At 39.1% G+C, this 19,267-nt stretch overlaps 1 protein-coding gene across 1 annotated transcript in view; it reads left to right on the plus strand.

The window, feature by feature from the left end:
* Positions 1-19,019, plus strand: part of yjefn3 (YjeF N-terminal domain containing 3) — a 56,398-nt gene extending 37,379 nt beyond the window's left edge. Inside the window, exons 2-6 of the mRNA XM_036587311.1 lie at positions 5,562-5,670; positions 12,089-12,199; positions 15,503-15,616; positions 15,729-15,879; positions 18,149-19,019. Of these exons, the coding sequence (XP_036443204.1) occupies positions 5,562-5,670; positions 12,089-12,199; positions 15,503-15,616; positions 15,729-15,879; positions 18,149-18,345 (682 nt within the window). The 3' untranslated portion in view covers positions 18,346-19,019. The remainder of the gene's footprint in view (positions 1-5,561; positions 5,671-12,088; positions 12,200-15,502; positions 15,617-15,728; positions 15,880-18,148) is intronic.
* The last annotated feature ends 248 nt before the right edge of the window (positions 19,020-19,267 follow it).

The raw sequence follows: 19,267 nt of genomic DNA on the forward strand, positions 1-19,267 counted from the left end.
AACTGGTACATCAGAAGTGACAAATCAACATTCCTTTCTGTGTAGGAATACAGTTTTATACACTTATTTAGAGCCTATAGACTTATTTTATAGTATTTTAATAAGAAAATAAAGCGTAATTTAAAAAAACTCGATTTAAATTCTTTATTTATATGCTGTTCTGTCTTTTTGGCCCTGTGCACAAATACTGCACTTTGGTACTCCAAGACAAAATGTTTGGGCAGCCCTGTTTTAGCACAGTTTTTTTTAAAGAATAGTACATTATGGCTAATTAGTCTCCACTGTAAATGTATGTTTATGTACTAGAGCACTGGTGTCAGCCGATTCCCTGAGTTTAGACATTGAAATCGGTATCAGGAGAGAAAGTGTTGCACTGGTGCATAACTAGCAAGTCTGAGGGTGGGGAAAAGGGTGGCTTCCAAAAGAAGTAAGCCACAGTTAGCTGTAAAAATGGACTCAGGCTCAGTTATTGAGAAAAGAATTCCAGTCCTCCTGCCAGGAGGCTCATTAAGCGAAGGCACAATTGTTGTCTTTCATCCTCATCTTGAAGCCCTTTTGACCCTGACATTCTGCTCCTGAGGGACGAGGGCTGTTTTGAAGTCACGAGGAGCACTAAGGGCTCGGTGTGTGGGTGTGTGTGCATGCCCCTGTGCGGGAGACACTGTCGCAGCTCCGCTGTGTGTGTTCAGCCGGCCTGCAGTCTGCATGAGGTACACAACCTCATTAACCGACATGTAATTACAGCAGTTCTGTATGGTCTGCATATGGCAGGGAGCGCGATGTCCCATGGGGAAATTACTGGAGACTCCAGGGGAGGACGGTGGGACACCAAGGGAACATAGAGCGTGTTACTGTCGCTTCTTTAGCCGTGAATCCGTGCATGCATATGTCTGTGCATTGTGTGAGAGCTTAGCCTAAATGTGTTGTTCAAATAGTGAACCTTTTAATGTTAATTTCTCACACCTATTACTTAATAACGCATTTCCCTTTGTTGTGCATGTAGTTACTGAATGTGTCTTAATGTCAACATAAATCAGAAGTCCCTTGAGGGTAGGTGGGATTCGTGGGAAAGGGAGGCCATTAGATTATTATATGATTTTTTCTCCGTCCACTGGTGCAAGATGATGTCATCAAAAATCAGAAGACATTTTAGAGGCAGGTGAAAGTCACTATATTTTGATGGAAGATAAGGATTTTTATTTTGTGCTTAATATTACCAGAGACTTGAGCTAATGAGGTAAAACGGGTCAGTTTTGATTTCAGCTTCACTTCCAGAATTCAGTAGATTCATCCAGACCACGCCTATGGCTCAAAAACATAATAGAATGTACCAGTGTAATTACACTTACCACAGAAAAGTAATAACGCAGAGCCAGATGATATCACATCAGAGTTGCATCTCCCCCTGGTGGTGAGACCTGCTCAGTGCAGCCTGTCCAAAAGTACCTCAAATTCATCTGTACCAAGGGAGTTTGCAGCTGTTTTCCACTGAGATATCATACTACTCAACAGATGCTTAATATTTTCAGCAGTTCATTTGTCACATTTAAGTTCATGCCAAGAATAATACTAATAACAGATTGTGGACTGTCTGCTACCACAGTTAGCAGACAGTGTGCTTGAATTTCATTAGTGCATTTGTTGTAGGTGCCAGGTTTGTTAAAAATGAAAGTAGTCTGTAATGTGTATATATTAGGCCTAACCATTATTATTATTATTATTATTATTATTATTATTGTTGTTGTTGTTGTTGTTGCTGTTGATTATTTAGACTCTGAGATCATTGAGGAAAGCTCTGATTTCTAAAGTAGCTGAGACATGGCCAAAGCACACAATATATTAAGTGAAAATTTACTAAATGAAAATAAAATAAAATAAAAAAAGTATAAATAAAGTAATAATATCTTGTTAAAAATGATGAGATGGACAATGACGAATAATAAAGACAGAAAGAGATAAAGAGATAAGCGATAAAATACTAAAACCATTACACAAAGTAATGAGAAATTAAACAGCAGAGTTTATTTTAAGACTACTTTGCAAATTTTTCCTGCTTAGTGGTGCACTATAGTTAAAACCAGTTTTCCCCAAAAAAAAAGAACATGTAGAACCATAAGTGTAAGCCAGTCATTGGAATGACTGGTATAAGCAGCAGAATTTACAGGCTAGATTAGAAATATATGGGGCAACTGACCAATTAGGGCCTTATAAATAAATAAATAAAGACAATGTAAATTCCATCTGTTAGAGAACGTCATCCCATTTTGCATATAAAATACAGTGATGAGTATTATAAGTATTTTTGTGTAATTTAAAAAAAAAATCAAACTTTTTTTGTTGTTTTTTTCCAGGTTTAAATTTTAAAAATCCCACATTTTCAGTGGAGTCTCAGACTTTTGGACCCCCTGTATATATATCTGTGCTTCAAAAGAGCAGTCAGGCCATGGCTTCATTTTTTAGAAAATTCAAAATTAAGCTCACAAACATGATGTTAAAATTAGTGCGACCTGTAGCATAAATGGATGAATAAAAAAGAAGATAAAAAAAAACACCAGACCGAGGTGAACTTTATAAATATCACTGTATCACAGTAAGCCAGGAAGCAACCGCCTGCACTCTCAGGTTGACAGCTGTGATGCTCTATCGGAGACTGCAAATGCCACGGGGCCCAAACGTCCCATGCAGCAGGTTTGCACAATGATCAAAGTGTTCTACTGATTCAAATAAATGCTAGCTGACCTTTAGCATTTCAATGATCAGAGCCTAAATATGACAGTACGCTTTATAGCAGGGGTGCTCAGCCCTGCTGCTGGAGATTCCACCACCCTGCTGAGTTTGGTTCCAGCCCTAATCTACCATATTTGGCCTTAGTGGTCCTTATGGCCTTGATTAGTAGTAAATTATGGTTGGACATAAACCTTACATGCTGATAGAACAGGAGCACAGTCCATTTTATAGCCTACTGTGAATTCTGCTTTATTGATTTGTTTTGCGTTGGTTTTTTCATTCACTGTTTTAATGGAATTGCAGCTGAACATGCTGATGGGCTGCTTTCTTAAAAGGTAATTCTAGCTTTGACCATTATTTGCCTGTGCATATTATTAAATAGCAGATGAGGACATTTTGGGACCAATTTGCTCATTAAAATGAATTTATTTATTTTCCTTTCCGTGTAAAGAAAATGTTTTCGTCTCATCACTGTGCTTTTAGAGAGTGGAAAAGTACAGAGTTAATTAGTCATAATTATCACAGATTCATTTGAGGCTGCAGTTTGACATACGGTTGAGCGCTCTCAACACAACACTCATTAAGTCGAAGAGTTTTTAGCGAGAGCAATTGAGAGAGAGCGCTGAACGACTTCATTTATGAAGCGAGGAGAGTGAATAATATTACCAGCACAACAACATATATTCACTTTTATATGTGTTCGTTCCCCCTGGTCCTCCACTCGCCTGCAGCTAAACCTACACATGCAACTCAGTGAACTCACTGTCTTGGAAACTGAGTGAAACCGAGTGAAAATGACTGCAGGTGAGAGCTCCAAACCTCCAGTCCAAAAGCAATGTTTTACAATGTAGGCGAGTTGTAAGACATCAAAAAACATAGAGATGGATCAGCTGTGAATGCTGACAGACTATCTTTAAGCCTGAGGGCCTGAATGTGGGCCCACACTTCAATTGCTCAAGCACAGAACTACAAAACTTATATATTAGATTCATAGTAAACACTGAAAAAAGGTGCTCAAAGGTTGCTTTAAATGTACTTGACTCAAATGTGTACATTGGCTTCACATGAATAAGATATGTTACATCAACATAGTTGCTATGTGGAAGTATTTATTTGAGCCATTGCAATGAAAAACATACGTTTTTTTTTGTAAAAATCATGTAAGCATGGCCATATTTAAATAAAGGTGTCACTAAAACATAAAAAAGCATAGCTTTTTAATGTAAAAGGGTGTATAAAATAAGACTAATAATCCAAAAAACGTTGAAATGTTTCATATATTGTTTTTCATTGTAGGGGCACACTTGGCTCAGTTAAAAGTTGATGTATTATATGTCATTTGTGTGGAACCGATGTGCACGAATCATGTATATTTAACCACTTTTTCCAGTGTAGTTATTGAATAATACGTCATACGATTAACAATGAAATAATAAGCTTCTAGTTTAAAAGGCCGAAATAAGGGAAAACCAAATTTGAATGAGTAAACAGTCGGAATGTACCATTTACTCACCAGTGCATGCAGTCCATATATGGAAAGTATGTTATAATATTATATTTTCAATGAAATGTTTTTGTGGGATCACAAAACCAATGCATTTACATAGTTGGTGGCAAAGTTAACAAGCTAATTACAGATTAATGTGATAAATTACTAACAGCACTAATGCCTTTAATGCTGTTAATGCATTTTCCTAGTTAAATCCTATTAACCAACCGTAGTTCAGACTGAAGTCCAGTTGCTCATGTGCTATAGCTGTGACTCTGCGATGGTAGAGTGGCAAGCTGTGATGGCAATCTGCACTGACATCTCTCTTGATAAAAACACAATTATTCCAGTTACTGCCTTGTTATATTAGTAATGTCAGTAATGCTGACACATGAGGACCATTCTACCCTGGACAGTGCAGTTAATCATGATTAAATGTTGTGATCGTTTGACAGTCCTAATTTACATGGATGGGCGAGGCTACACTTTAGCCCCACCCATTCACACTGAAGTAAGAAGTGCTTCAGCCCGGACTGCTTTCTAAATGAGGCCCGATACAGGACAGCCAATCAGAACAGAGATCATTTCTGTATAATCAAAGTTAAAAGCAGAGACAAAAGAAGCCTGTTTAAGTCTAAGTGATAAAGAGAGGTTGTGAAATGTTCATGTAAATAAAAAGTGTCTGTTTTTGGCACACAAACTCATACAAACGTTATAAGTGGACCTCAAAGAAAAAAAAATGCAGGATAAATGCACATAATTAGGATAGAAATTTGGGATAATGGCTTTTTAAGGGATTAACTGGACGAGCTTAGCTGGACAACAAAACTTCAGAAATGACTTCCTTAATCTTTAATATCATCGCTGTCCAGATAAAAACAAGTATCTGCATTTTTCTACATTATTTGAGCACACCAGCTTTACACTGTGTGAAAATTTCATAATGAATGTACCAATAGAAATGCTTCAAAATTGCTTGGAATAAAATCTCTTTACAGCAACCAACCATTAAAAGCAAAACTGTTATGTCGAAGATACTTGTTCTTCTTTGGACGGCCACAATATAGTAAGTACCACTCAGTTTGTGAAGAAGAACACCAAGAAGATGCTCAGGGACAGCACACTAAGAATAAACACATACTCTGACCGCAGCACTACACTGTATGCTGGACTCGCTTCATGTAACAGCACCTACTGCAATCTTAAGCATAGCAGCAATACAGTTTTAAAAAGTGCTGCTTGAGTTTTGTGTTGATGCACCGGTTACATAGTATTGTCTTTAAATCTGATCACTCAAAACTGACTCACTCTTTCTCTCTCTCTCTCTCTCTCTCTCTCTCTCCAGTAAAAAGGAGATGGCTGCTGTTGAGAGTGAGCTTCTGAGGGACTATCGCTTTGGACAGCAGCAGCTGATCGAGATATGGGGTCATGCCAGCGCCATCGCCATCACCAAAGTATGTTTTATGGTAACTTTGTAGGAGACCCATAATAATTCTTACCTTTAATGTATGTTATTGTAATAGGATGTTTTGTTCCAAGTAATTTTGGGCTATTGCTATTGGTCCATTCATTAGAGGTGTAACAAAGCATCATGACATTATGATATTGCAGTGCCACTCAGTGACAATGTGCATTGTGTAGGATGAACATTCTGGGAACACTTTACTTCAAACCTGCTAAATAACACTGACACATCCATGACTTAATCAAGTCATATGCTGTCATAAGTTGTTATGACAGATTGCGTCCAGTAATATAACAGTGTCTTATTACTATTATTGGTAATTGTCATGACATGCTATAATGTTTGATGTCATGTTTGAAGTCATCTATCAGCATGTGACATAAGCGGTCGTAACTTCAAATATCATGGCGTCTCTCAAAACAATAACTGGTAATGGTAACTTGACACTGTTATATTACTTAACAGAGTCTCTCATGATAACTTATAATAGCATATGACATCTGCCATGACATGTTTAAGGTGTGGTTATGCCAGCGTTAAGTAGCAGGGTTCAAGAAAAGTGTTAAGGACATTCTATTAATTACACCACGTAGTGCAATTTCATTGGTTTTACACCAAAATTTGCAAGCAATCAGCACCAATCAGCAGCTCACACCAGCACTTCTCCTGCCTCCCAGCTCTAGTGTTATTAGTAAGCTGCGCAGTAACATAATTACAGTCAAAACTTTATTCTATTTGACCTTTGTTCAGAATATTGTATCATGAATTGAATCGGGTGCATCATTACAGCCCTACTATACTTCATGCATACAATGTAAAAGGCAGATGCTGTTTAGTTTTTGAAAGGGTTACAATGTTTTGATATCAGTGACGATATACATAACTGTAAAACTGTCCAATATACAGATATAGACATATTAGAGCCAGCACTGGTCTAAACCAAGCACAAGGGTGAATCGCCAATGAAAAGAACAGGAATAGGATTAATTGATGCCCATTAAACTGATATGAGACATAATAAGTGGTTATCACAGGGCAAGACTTGGAAACTGGAGTGAATGAAGTAAGCAAGATGTGGAAGAACACGGCATTTACTTGAAGCATGTAGCGAACTGTGACCTCCACTCCATGCTCTAAGGCTTTGAAGGACATACATCTAACAGACCACACAGCTCTGTTTTCCTCCTCTGGCTCAGACTTTTCTGTTTTCATCATCTCAATTTTTGCGTCCCCGCACGACAGCTTAAATCCAGTCCCCTAAAGAGAGCTGGAGAGAGCAGGCATGAAAAGAGCCTGCGGCTTTGATCTGCCGCTCATGTAGACGACTTGTCAGACGCGACGGCTTCCAGGGTCCATCGCATAAAAAACCCCATGGTGAATTTTAAGGCACTGCCACTGAGCATGTTTAAGGGTTTCTTCAGTCTGCAGCTGGACTGCAGCCAGGCAGTCATGGGGCCTCGATTGCGGCCAGCCAGACAGAACCGGAGAGCCTGGCTGGTTCTGTCCAACTCAGGCCAAATCAGACCAGTAGGCCCATCTGGATTCAGTCAGGCCGAAAGGCTCCCCGTGACTTACCTGAGTGTGCTGTGAACCCTGCGATTGTTTCCTGATGGATGTCCTCTAAGCGTAAATTTTCTTCTCTCACTTGGAGACGTTTTACTGACTGGCCCTTTGCTTCCTCTGAGGGTTCTGACCACAAGCCCCTCATCACATTTAGCATCAACAAACCCCTCACTGGCCTCTGCGGGGACGCCATAAATTGCGACTTAGAAAAACATGCTGGTCAACAGCTCAGAGCCTGAAATGACATCATCGCTGTTGTTTGAAGAAAAAGCACAGTAGTCAGATTTTTACCACTCGTCTGATTTCACAACCAAGCTATTCGCCCAGAGGCCAAACGCCAAAACAAACTTCATCCGTCCTCCTCAAGGCTAAGCACTTGCTTTGTGAAGTGTTCCAAGGCCAATGTCTGTGATCGGGAAGTTCTTTTCATCGCACTGACTGACGTAACAGTCTGTGTGTTTTGACTGGGGAATTCTCCATACTGGATCACATCTGAATACACAGTGTTTTCTTGCAGCTACAAAAGATCATCAGTACCTGAACTGCCATTATTTAAAGTTCCAGGGAAAACATTGTAGACAGTGTAAAAAAATGACACTAAAATTATTATATTATATTAAGCGTCCTGCAACATTTGAATTAAAAAACGAGATAGAAATATAATAAAACCTGGCTGAAATATAGCTGATCAGATCTGTCTAAACACACATGGTCCTAGATTTCTGATGTGCACACGTGATTGACGCCCTCAGTCCACGGCTCCCAGCCTGATACACTGAACTAAACACAACAGCATGAGCGAAGCGGGGAAAAATGAGTGGGTATGGGCTCTACATACACAGGTGGTGTTGTAGACCCCACTGTGTCTATGGCTCGCTAAAAGTATTACCAGGCTTTTATATGGCAACGTCTTGAAGAATGTAAGGTTCATATTCACTTAACTGACCAACTAACGGATGAATGGACATTCTTACCAGCTCAGTTATGCTTGCTAGGTTAGCTTTCGCTTGGTTTTTAGCTTTCTCTCTGTAAGTTTCTCTGACCTGAACAGACAGAAGAGGCATTGGGGAACATAGTGATGTCGAAGATATGTGGGCAGGACAACCCACTTCAGTCTTGTTACTAGTGAAGATAGTGTTTACAAATGTACTGCCCCAGATTAGCACAGCCCATTTGACCATGAGAGAGGAGAATGTTGACGAAATACGTTGGACATTTATATGCATAAATGTGTGCATGTATGCTACCCATCAAAAGGTTAAGAACTAGCACTGGGAATAATGCCATATCCCACTCACCTCACGTTGGCCCTCATGGCACTCATCAGGACAAGAAGAGGAGGGGATAACTAGGAGCAGATTTTTAATAGGAATGTGCTTGCTGGGATCCTTAGTGGTGCAACTGTTTAAGTATGAGTTTGATCCCCAGGGATGCCACAGCCATCCGTGGCTGGGATTCCAAGACAACATAATCAGACTCTCTCTGGGTGGGTAGGTTGGGCCTCCCTCTTCCTTCACTCAGCATGATGCTAGCCAGTGCGGGCGACTTTTAACAGAATTGGGAATTATTGCTCTCCTCCAAATGCTTTTAGCTGTCCAATGATGCTGTGTTAGTGGCAGGCTTAATGTGTCTCAGAGGAAGGACATGCTAACCTTCACCTTCCAAGCTTGGTAGCATTGCATAAAGACCTGATGTTATGGTCATAACTGTATTTTGGAGAAAACTGGATAAAAATCTGAAAAAAATGTGCTTGCTCTTAGTTAAGCTAGCTTCAGTGAGCTAATTAGATAGCTAAGGAAACTTGGAAATGTAAACCATTTTTGAAAGAAGTCTAAGCATCATACAGTGAAAAGTGTACATTTTGTGAATCATTTTTTGTTTGTTTTTTTTTTTCCAGTTTTCTCCCCAATTTAGTCGTATCCAGTTCAGTCCACTAGTTAGGACTCTCCCCGTCACATGATACCACCAGTGGTAGGAGGGTCAAAAACAAGCTTCCTCCGAGTCATGTGAAGTGCCTCCGCATCTTTTCCAACCGCTGCAAATACATTGTCATTTGACAATGGTCGTTGCTCACTGTGCTCTCTTGGACTCTCGGCCACGGATGGCTGTAGCATCACCGGGTATCTTCTGATGATAAGGCCAACTCTATAGACCTTAGCAAGCTAGCTAGTAACAAAGTTAAATCAGCGGTCATGTATAACAGTTGTAGTTTGCCCAATATGAACACAGCAAATCGAATGTGCCGGTTCTTGAAATAGTAAGTATTTTGAAGGATCTTATTGCTCTGGCCTATAAACAGCTGTATCTGCCATTTTTTCACATTTGAAAACTTTTGAACATTTGAAAAAACTCATCAAATCCCAATCATTTCTGGTCTGGGCAAGTTCTCCTCCTCCTGCTCCTGCTGTAGTCTACATTTATTGACCATTTTACAAACTTCTCTTGAGTTAATGCAGCAATGTAACTGCCCTTAGGACAGAGTTGAGGATTAAAACCAGTACATGAACAGTGAGTTAGTGTGGACAGCTGTGAGCTCACAGTGTGAATGAACAGAAGCAGCAGCCTCAAGAGACCTGGCAGGATCTGGACGCACGCAGCATTCCATCCTGCAGCAGCAGACCTGTAAAAGAACAGAACAAGACAGCCTCTGGCCGCCGGGCCCAAAGCACCTTCTACTGCCCTTCTTTTTCCAAAGCAGACAGTGGGGTGGAGTGGAGGGGGCAGGGGCTACAGCAGGACAGAGAGACAGCGAGAGAAAAAGACCATTTTAAATAAACACACCCACGCCCCACTGAATTTTGCACTCCGTTTCATATACACACCCGCTGTAGGTCTGCAGATAGATTGATAGATTGTTCATATCATCAGAATCTTCAGAGCAACAGTGACAGCAAAAGCCAGAAAGGGAAAAAGACCCTGTGATATTGAAGCTATAAAAATCATGGCAGATGCATTCTCAGCCTCCATTGTTAGCACCGTGTCTCAGACAGCCGCCAGCGGAGCATCCTTGCCATCTGATTAGGTCTAATGGAACATCTCTGTTAACTGATTATGCAGATCCCCAGTGCCATTAGCTTCATTACTGCCACACTTCCTCACCCGCTCAGAAATCAACAACTACACCCACATTTAACTGCAGAAATTGGTAATAAGTCATGAATCATATATGAGAGGGGACCAGTTAAAATGCAGAAGTGGTTTCTGAATGAACAAAACCCTGAGAATAGGCAAGGGTGATAATTATAGAAATCAGACCTTTCTGTCCATGGCGATTATATGCGTTTGAGGCTTTTTCAAAGAAATGACTGTGTTGTTCTCCTCAATTTGGTAGTAGCAGCGCAGGCATTTTGAATAGTTGTAAATTTGCTGCACTAAGAGGCAGCTTTCACTCTCTTGACTGTGAGATAGAAGGAGTCTAGCCATTCACTCACAACAGCACAAACCAGCGGGACCGTGAGCAGAGTTAGGAAGCTATTATATACAATACATTCTCCATCAATCTGAAGAACGTTTTCTTGATGCACAAAACTCTTTAAGCAAGCAAATGCTTCGTTGAGTGTTCACGTCTTTGCTATAGAATGCTTGACGAACCATCTTTTTAAGAGTGATTGACATAATAATGCCATAAACATGCCATGGCAGATGGGATATGCTGTTGTGAGTTGTCACGACAGATTAGGTCCATTAATATAACAGCATCATGTTATCATTGCTTGTAATAGTAATGACAGCTACAGTGTTTGACGTCAGGACAGTTTATATCACATGCTAATTTAAAGTCATGACATAACAAACAGTATCTGTCAAGAGAATTACCAGTATTGGTCGAATGACAGTGTGTTTACATGCACTTTATAATCCAATAACCACAGAAAATCAGATTTTGTCAGTAATACGATCAACGCATTTACATGTATTTGGGTCATCAGATAATGTGAAAACTCCGGGTCTACATGAGTCAGATAGTAATCAGATTTCTGCTTTGCAACCAGCTGATAAACTCACAGAAGAAGACGTGAGAAGAAGAAATCTGAGTAAGAGTTTACATGCACTGAGAAATCTGATTACTGAGTTAAAAAGCAACTCTTTTTTATCGGATTTCTTAATCAGATTTCTAGATGGGAGTATGGTGTTCACATGACCATTTGAATAATCAGATAACTGCAGAAATCCGATAATGATCGGATTATTGAGTGCATGTAAACACACTCACTGTTGAATCAATGGACATAATCTGTCAAAGCAACATATGACATCTGCTATGAGATGTTCATGGCATGTTCATGTCAGTGTTATGCCGACATTTTGTTTTCTTCAGGGTTTGAAACACTGTATCGTAATTAGATTTTTGGCCGTATCGCTCACTCTGACCTGAGAATGAATATATTTCTAGTTTACATTCAGGTAAGTGTTGGTATGAGTCACACAGTGAGCCAATCTGCTCATGCGTTATGAATAGACTTCTATGATCACAACAGTCACTGGTAGGAAATGTGACGCAAAGGATTTTTCAGCTTGATGTTTAGGCCAAGGAAGCTGAGAACCAGCGCGGAAAATATGAGTGCTGACCACTCGCTCAGCCCAGTTTAGAAGACCAATGGAAAGTGCGATATTTAAAGTCTACATCCCCCGGTGCTGTCTCTACTTCGTCTTCCACTCGTTACAACTGTTACAGGGCCATTGTAATGGGTTTAAGCTATAGATACCAACACTCCCCTTTGTCCCAGATGTGCTATTGATAGATCCTCTGACAGTGATGAAGAGCTTGGCTTACTCCTGGGCAAAATGGAGACATCTCAGTGGCACCTCTCCCTCTGTCTCTCTCTCACTCTCTCTTTCTGCAGGCCTATCCTCTGAGCTCTCTGAGCAAGAAACAGCCGACAGTGCTGGTTATTTGCGGGCCGGACCAGAATGGCTCCATTGGGCTGGTGTGTGCCCGTCACCTGCGCATATTTGTGAGTATTGAGTAACCACTATGATAAACTGAGACATAGAACGACCGTGTCCTGCTGAAACACAGGAAGATACTGCTTTATGAGGAGGACTTCTGCCTCTACTGGGGAAAAGAAAGTGTTTAGGATATGTGTTTTAGAATATAATGTTCCTATATAACTTCCCCATATGTGTTAGAGAAGATAAATTTATGAAGAATCAGCATTCAGCTGTTGAAAAGGTATTGATGTTATCTGCTAAAGTGATCTGTTTGCTATTTTTGAAAGACTGTGGTTTGGCTAGAGACTCAAGAGAGTGTTCAGTTCTGTGTTATAACATTCTGGGAATGCATAAAACAGATTGAACTTCTCTTATCCAAAAGCATTTTTTAAGCATTGTTCTCTCTTCAGTATTAGTCACTGCCAAATTCTCTAGCAGCTAAACTGTGTCTGAAATCATATTACATAACTCTGCTCTAAACAGTCTAAACGCAAAATAGTGCTCGAGAAAGACTAGCGTTTCAGAAACCATGATATTTATACAACAGCAGATCAAAATTGTGCTGAGATAACATACTAAAACCCTGCAGCACATGAACACTGGACAGTATTTGATCCTGTAATTTTAGTATGGCTGTGGCATTGCTGGGAATCTTGAGTTTAGGTATAACTGTCAAAAGTTGAAGCATTAAGGTACATATGGGAGAGTGGGGTGCAGCCTACACAGTAACCTACATGTCTCAGCTACAAATGAAGACATAAACTTTGTGTGCAGCAACTACCGTTTACAAACAATTCAGCTGAAAGTGGCATGAGTGCAAACCTGCCCCATAGACAAGGTTAGCTGTAACAGACTGAAGCTACTTGTAAGTTGGGAGTTGGGTAAATACAATTCTGTGCTATTTGAACCAGACCAGTTTTTCAACCTACAGTCCTATGTAAAAGTTTGAGAATGTCTGTCAAATTACGTATTTTGTTGATTTTACAGCTTAAACTAAGTTACACATCCTATACAGGGAACTTAAATCAGACATTTTTTGGCAGATTTTAGTGCACAGTTTCTGTTTATTTGCTGGATTTAACATATTGGAAAAAATATAACAACATATAAAATGTGCACTTTTGCACAGACTACGTTTTATGTTTTATTTTATTTTTTCCCCATTTGTTAAATACAGCAAATAAACAAAAATTGTGTATTAAATATGTAGAAGTGTGTTCTCTGTAGAGGATGTGTTAACTTATGTTCACTTAGAAAATCAACTAAAGATGTAATTTGCCTGGGGTGCTGAAACTTTTGCACACTGTAAATACATAGAAATACATTCTTGAAAATTAATATGGTTAGTGTGTCAAGTGTAAAATTTGAATTGTTTTAAATTTAAATGGGAGAATATATAATTTTCTCACTGTCCAACACAAGGCCTGTGAGCCACATCAGGCCTGAGACACGATCTTATCTGTCCCACAAAATTATTTTATTTTTCAACTAATATTAGCCCATTTCACCTGTTTTTCAGTGCCCTGTACTACAATCCCCAGGATGCACTGCAACGTAATGTGTGTTAGTTCAAGTACATAGATAGGTTTAAAAGATCTGCCTCCAGGGGACTTTTTTTTTCCTTTTAATATTTCAAGTTTTCATGTAATATTTCAAGATGTACTACAAGCATCTATATTTTGCTGTTGATGTTTTGCCATATTTTGAATAAATAATGGACAGTTTATAGCAAAGTATTATTTAAAAATGAAATAAAGACACAGATGTTCTCAGGCCCTGTAATTTGTTGAGATTTTTTAAATATGTCCCTTTTAGTGGTTGAGTTTGACACTCCTCCTCTTGGAGGAATAAAAACTTAGCTATCCTAAGTTGCGGGTGATGTTGTTATGGGAATACAAGAAAGTTAGCAAAGCATGTTCTACTGGAACCCGTTTGACTACATAAAATGTCCAAGCTACATTTTACCCTGTGTTAGTTCGGGCCTCGCTCTCCTCTGCATGTTCATAGACATTTGCGCATACATAATAAATTTACAGTTTGCATTAATAATTGAGACTCTTGCAATACAACCATATAGAGCGATACATCCAGAAACGTTCTAGAAGAAAAAGACTCACCTTGTTTGCACCAACGTATTTGATGTGGGAAATACAAAAAAGTAGAGAAAGGAAGAAAAATGGCTTCTCAGTCAGTGACTCAGTACAGCTGTCTGAAACACGCATTACTCAAATCTGCCTTCTACACCCAGTGTTCTCTACCAGTCTTCTCCTCCTCACTCTCCATTTCTTTTTCTAACTCCATCAACTTTCTGTTCATATTTTCTCCCATAAGTCATGGATGAATTGAGTATTGACTGAAATGGTCAGTGTACACAGAGCGCTGGGATGTGATTGAACTTTATAGAGCTCTTTTCTAGATTCACAGTGAACAGTAATTGAGACTCTTGCAGGACACGGAGCATGATGTCCAGTAATGTTCTGTTTAGAAAGGTTTTATTTAAAGGATACTCCTTGTGGCATTCATGTAGTTGACATGGATAATGCAAAAAAGTGGAAAAGAAGAAAAATGAGTTCTCGGCCAGCTTGCGTTACTCAAATCTACGTTACTCACTGACCTTCTCTTTTTCACTCCCCATTTTTCATAAGCTTTCAATTAAAAAGTAGTACTGGATGAATTGAATACTGACTGAAATACGTGATGCATGTACAAAACACTGGGATGTAACTTAACTTTTTATAGCCCCCAAACTGCTCTTAGACAGATTCATGCTTAAATTGTTCCATATCTCAGAATTGGTCCACAGGTCATGAGGGAAGTTGAGAATAGAAGTTTGTACATCCCTTCAATCCAGACTTTTACTCACTGTTTAATCATTTACTCTTCAGTATTCATTTTTTTCATTACTAAGCTAAAAAGTGCTTCAAAGTTTAAAGCGTATAGTTGTGTGAATCATCCCTTATTTTACATTTCAAGAGTAAAATGTCAAAATTTTGCCCAGTTTCATTTCATCACTTCTGTAAATGAATAGGCTAATTATGTGAGATGATTTGCAGTCTTGCATTCCTCAGTGCCTCCCAGCATGTCACCAGCAGAAACTAAATAGTGCAGTGAAGACAAATTGTGTTTATGGAGGTACAGCATCAACCATCTGCTCCATGTGTGGTCAAACATGTCTGGTTTTCCATTTTCGCTCGTTTCTCTCCAACTAGCCGATGAGGCCCAGAGGAGCAGGACTACTGTAGCACTGCAGACACTGTATCTGCTCGAAGCCTCACAGATCATCCATATTCTGCCTGAACTGCTTTGTTTCCTTCTCTGTTTGTCAGGAGTACGAGCCCACCATCTTTTATCCCAAGCGCTCCCCCAATAGCTTACATCAGGACTTCACTGTTCAGTGCGAGAAGATGGATATTCCTTTCCTTTCTTATCTTCCAACTGAGGTAGGTGTCATGTAGCAAATCATGACAAAGAGAAAGAGAGTGACTGGAAGGCGATGAACTGTCAGTGTTTATTTCTAAGCCTCATTTGTTCTTGTCTGCTCTTGCTGTTCAGGTCCAGCTCATTAATGATGCCTATAATCTGGTGATTGATGCTATCCTGGGCCCAGAAACAGATCTAAAGGATGTGAAGGAGCCCTATTCTGGAATTTTGCTTACTCTTAAACAGGTGAAGATACCCATCGCCAGTGTGGACGTGCCCTCAGGTAGCTTCTCTTTCAGCTCTGTAGACAATACAACTTAAAGGAATACTCCGTCTGCTGCATCTGCAACACAGGGTCGATAACCATTGACAATTTCAACACTATTTAGAGAAAGAACAAAACTTAGAGCTACACTATGTAAGATTTGGGGATTTGGTGCCCTCTCTGGTGGAAATGTGTAATCGCATGCAACGTGTGAAAAAACATTTTGCAGCATGGGTCGGGCCGCTTCCTCGAGCAGATGAATCTGATGTTTGTGAGAGCAGTGAAAGAGTTTTGGTGAAGGACGTGTCTTCCAAGGATACAGATGACACATCTACTATTGTCATCATATCTAAATCAGTATAATGTTGATTTTGGATTTGAAACCTAAACATCAAGGCTTCTTTTTGAGCCTGTGTGTGTGACGTTAATGCATAAAGATGCATGGCATAGTCTGAAAAACTCCTACAAAATCTGACCCGTTGCCGAACTTTTAAATAACTGTTTCAGGCTTTACAGGCCGACTTACAGCAACACACGTACACCATATTGTAGAGAGTATTTTAAAGAGTTTTTTTCCCCCAAACTCAGTAATGCTACGTCTTTCAGTTTTAACAAAAGAATCTTACATAATGCAGCTTGAAAGAACTTATTATAATAAAAAAAAACAACTGTCAGTTGTGTCAGCAAATGCCCATTGGCTTCTGTTATAAGTTAGAACTTGAAATATTTGTCCACACCCGACAGGACCCATTTGCTCCCCTCGAGTTCGGACATCATTTCTCAAATGTGTTAGTCTTGAGTCAGGTTAAAATTCCACCTCCCAATTTTCAGTTTTAGGTTTTAGATGTGACCTGCATTTCCCTTTGCTTCAGTTTTCCCCTCATTTCATTTTTACTGATCCTCCCTACTTTTGTTGCCAATGAAAATTTCTTACCTTGAATGCTGGAGTCACCAACTCATGTAGTTTACAGAAAGCAAAGGGGTCCATGAGACCCACACTTGTGAGAACATAGAGGTGTTTGAAATAAGTTTAGGGTGAGTGCAGCCAAAAGGATGTCTAATTTGTTTGGCCAACAATATTTTTATATGTTACATATCATCGCTGTCCAAAGAAAAACAAGTAACTTCACAGGAGAGAGCAAAAACGTTCTTTACTTTCAATGTAAGTTAATGGAAAGAGATTTTATTCTAAGCAATTTTGGAGCATTTCTATTGGTCCAATCATGATGAATTTTTTGCACAATGTAAAGAGCAGTTGCTGAGCTCAAATTATGCAGAAAAGTAAAAATCGCAAAAATGTAATCACATTTTTCATTGGACAGCGATGAAGAAAAGATAATATCTACACTCTTAAAATAGATGGTTCTTCAAAGGTTTTTTAGTAAAGACAATGGTTCTATATAGAAAGAACCATGTGCATGCTTAAAGCGTTCTTTGCATCATGAAATGGTTCTTCAGATTGATGGAAAATGTGTTGTGTATGGTTCTATATAGAACCTTTTTGAAAAGCATTCTATATAGCACCAAACATGGTTCCACTGTCAAGGCGATGTCAAGCTTGTAACAATAAAAGAGCCCTTTTTGGTGCTACATAGAACCATTTTCAGAAGCCATTTTCAACATTTCTACATCAATCTGAAGAACTATTTCATGAAGCAAAGGATGCTGTAACGATGCAAATGGTTCTTTGAGTGTTCATGGTTCTATACAGAAGCACTGGCTTTATTGAAGAGCCCTTGAAGAACCATCTTTTTTAAGAGTGTGAGCACCGCACAATTTGAGAGCAGCACATTATGGAAAGTTTATTCTGACTATAAAACTTTGGAATGTTTTCTGAAAGCATTGCTTGATGAATACATTTGTTAAAATAGGAACATAATTTTAGACATATGATTATTATGTCATTACTTCATATTATTTTTTATTGTATTCATCCCTGATCTGATGATGGCTATTGCTGTCGCTATGCAGTAATTTAACTTATCTTTTTGTTGAGCTTGGGTCAGTTTAGGACACAAAACTTGATAATGTGGCTCGGGTCAGGTTTAGACTGTAAATTCTCGGGCTGTATTCGGGTTCCAAAATTTAAAGCCTGATTAAAGCTCTATTATAAGCCACCAGGTTTTCGATCCCTTTTCTAAGCACAGGGAAATGCATCACAGTTACTGTCTGTGGCAATCGACCTATAAATTCAGTGGTTGAATAATGCTGGTGTATTCCTTTAAGTGTACCAGCAACATTTAAACCCGAGTTTCATATTTTCTCCAACTTCTTTTTCCCTGTCAAGGCTGGGACATAGACGAAGCAAGTAAAGATGGGATAAATCCGGAAGTTCTCATCTCTCTGACGGTCCCCAAGAAGTGTGCCACGAGTTTCTCTGGGAAGCACTTTCTGGCTGGACGCTTTCTTCCATATGACATGCAGAAAAAATACGAACTCAATCTGCCCGAATTTCCAGGCACAGAGTGTCTTATAGAATTGTAACACTTGCACAACAAAGTTCATATTTTGGATAAATAAGGATAATATATATACACTTTTTTTGTATTTTATAGATCGTTACTGTGGTATACTGTTGTCTAGAACTTTGTGCGCTGAGACTGTTGTGGTTGCTGAATATGATACAAATAGTGCGGAGCTGAACTTTTTTTGCCGTTTGCTTGAAAATGGAGATTTTTTTTGTAGCACGTTTGTGCTATTTTTCATTATAGGAGAACGTCTGTTGCACTTTGTATGGCTTTTTCCCTTCATTCCCTTTTTTATAGTTAAAAATTTATTTTGGGGCTTTAGAGGCTGTTAACTCCTTTGTTTAAAAAGCTGGTGAATGCATTCAAAGAGTCTTGATAGAGCCTCATATCTGGTGTACAACCTATAATTTTAGTGGATAATTATTTCTGCAGGCAGTTTTTATAATAGCTGTAGTAACAATTGTACATTACAGATGTCTCTATTTTTTCTTTTTTTATTATTTTAGAGACAAATGCTTGAAAATTAGCCCCTTTGAATGGCTCAAAGCTGCCCCGACAGACTGAAGCTTATAAACCTTTGTATGGTTACATGGTAGGTAGATCAGTATATAGCTGTAGTTTCCTAGTTTGGATTGTGCTCATGGCCAGTTTAGATCCTGAATTCAAATAAATTCTCTATGAAAATGCTAACTTCCTGTGCATTGGCATCCTTCTAACCCACAAGCTTCTGGACCTTAAGATTAATGGTTATTCAAGGCCACATTTGGACAAGCCAGCAATTGGAAATGTCGCCCAGATCGCCAATATTTGGGAACAAGCAGTAGTTAGTACCATCTTTAGACCAGAGAGTATATTATCTTTACACAGAGATTTACTTAAAGTCAGGAAAAAGGTGTGGGTGCAAAGAATAAACCTTCCCTAACAACCATTACAGTATA

The sequence above is a fragment of the Colossoma macropomum genome, unplaced genomic scaffold, assembly GCF_904425465.1.
Source record: "Colossoma macropomum unplaced genomic scaffold, Colossoma_macropomum, whole genome shotgun sequence".
In the NCBI taxonomy this organism is placed as follows: Eukaryota; Metazoa; Chordata; class Actinopteri; order Characiformes; family Serrasalmidae; genus Colossoma; species Colossoma macropomum.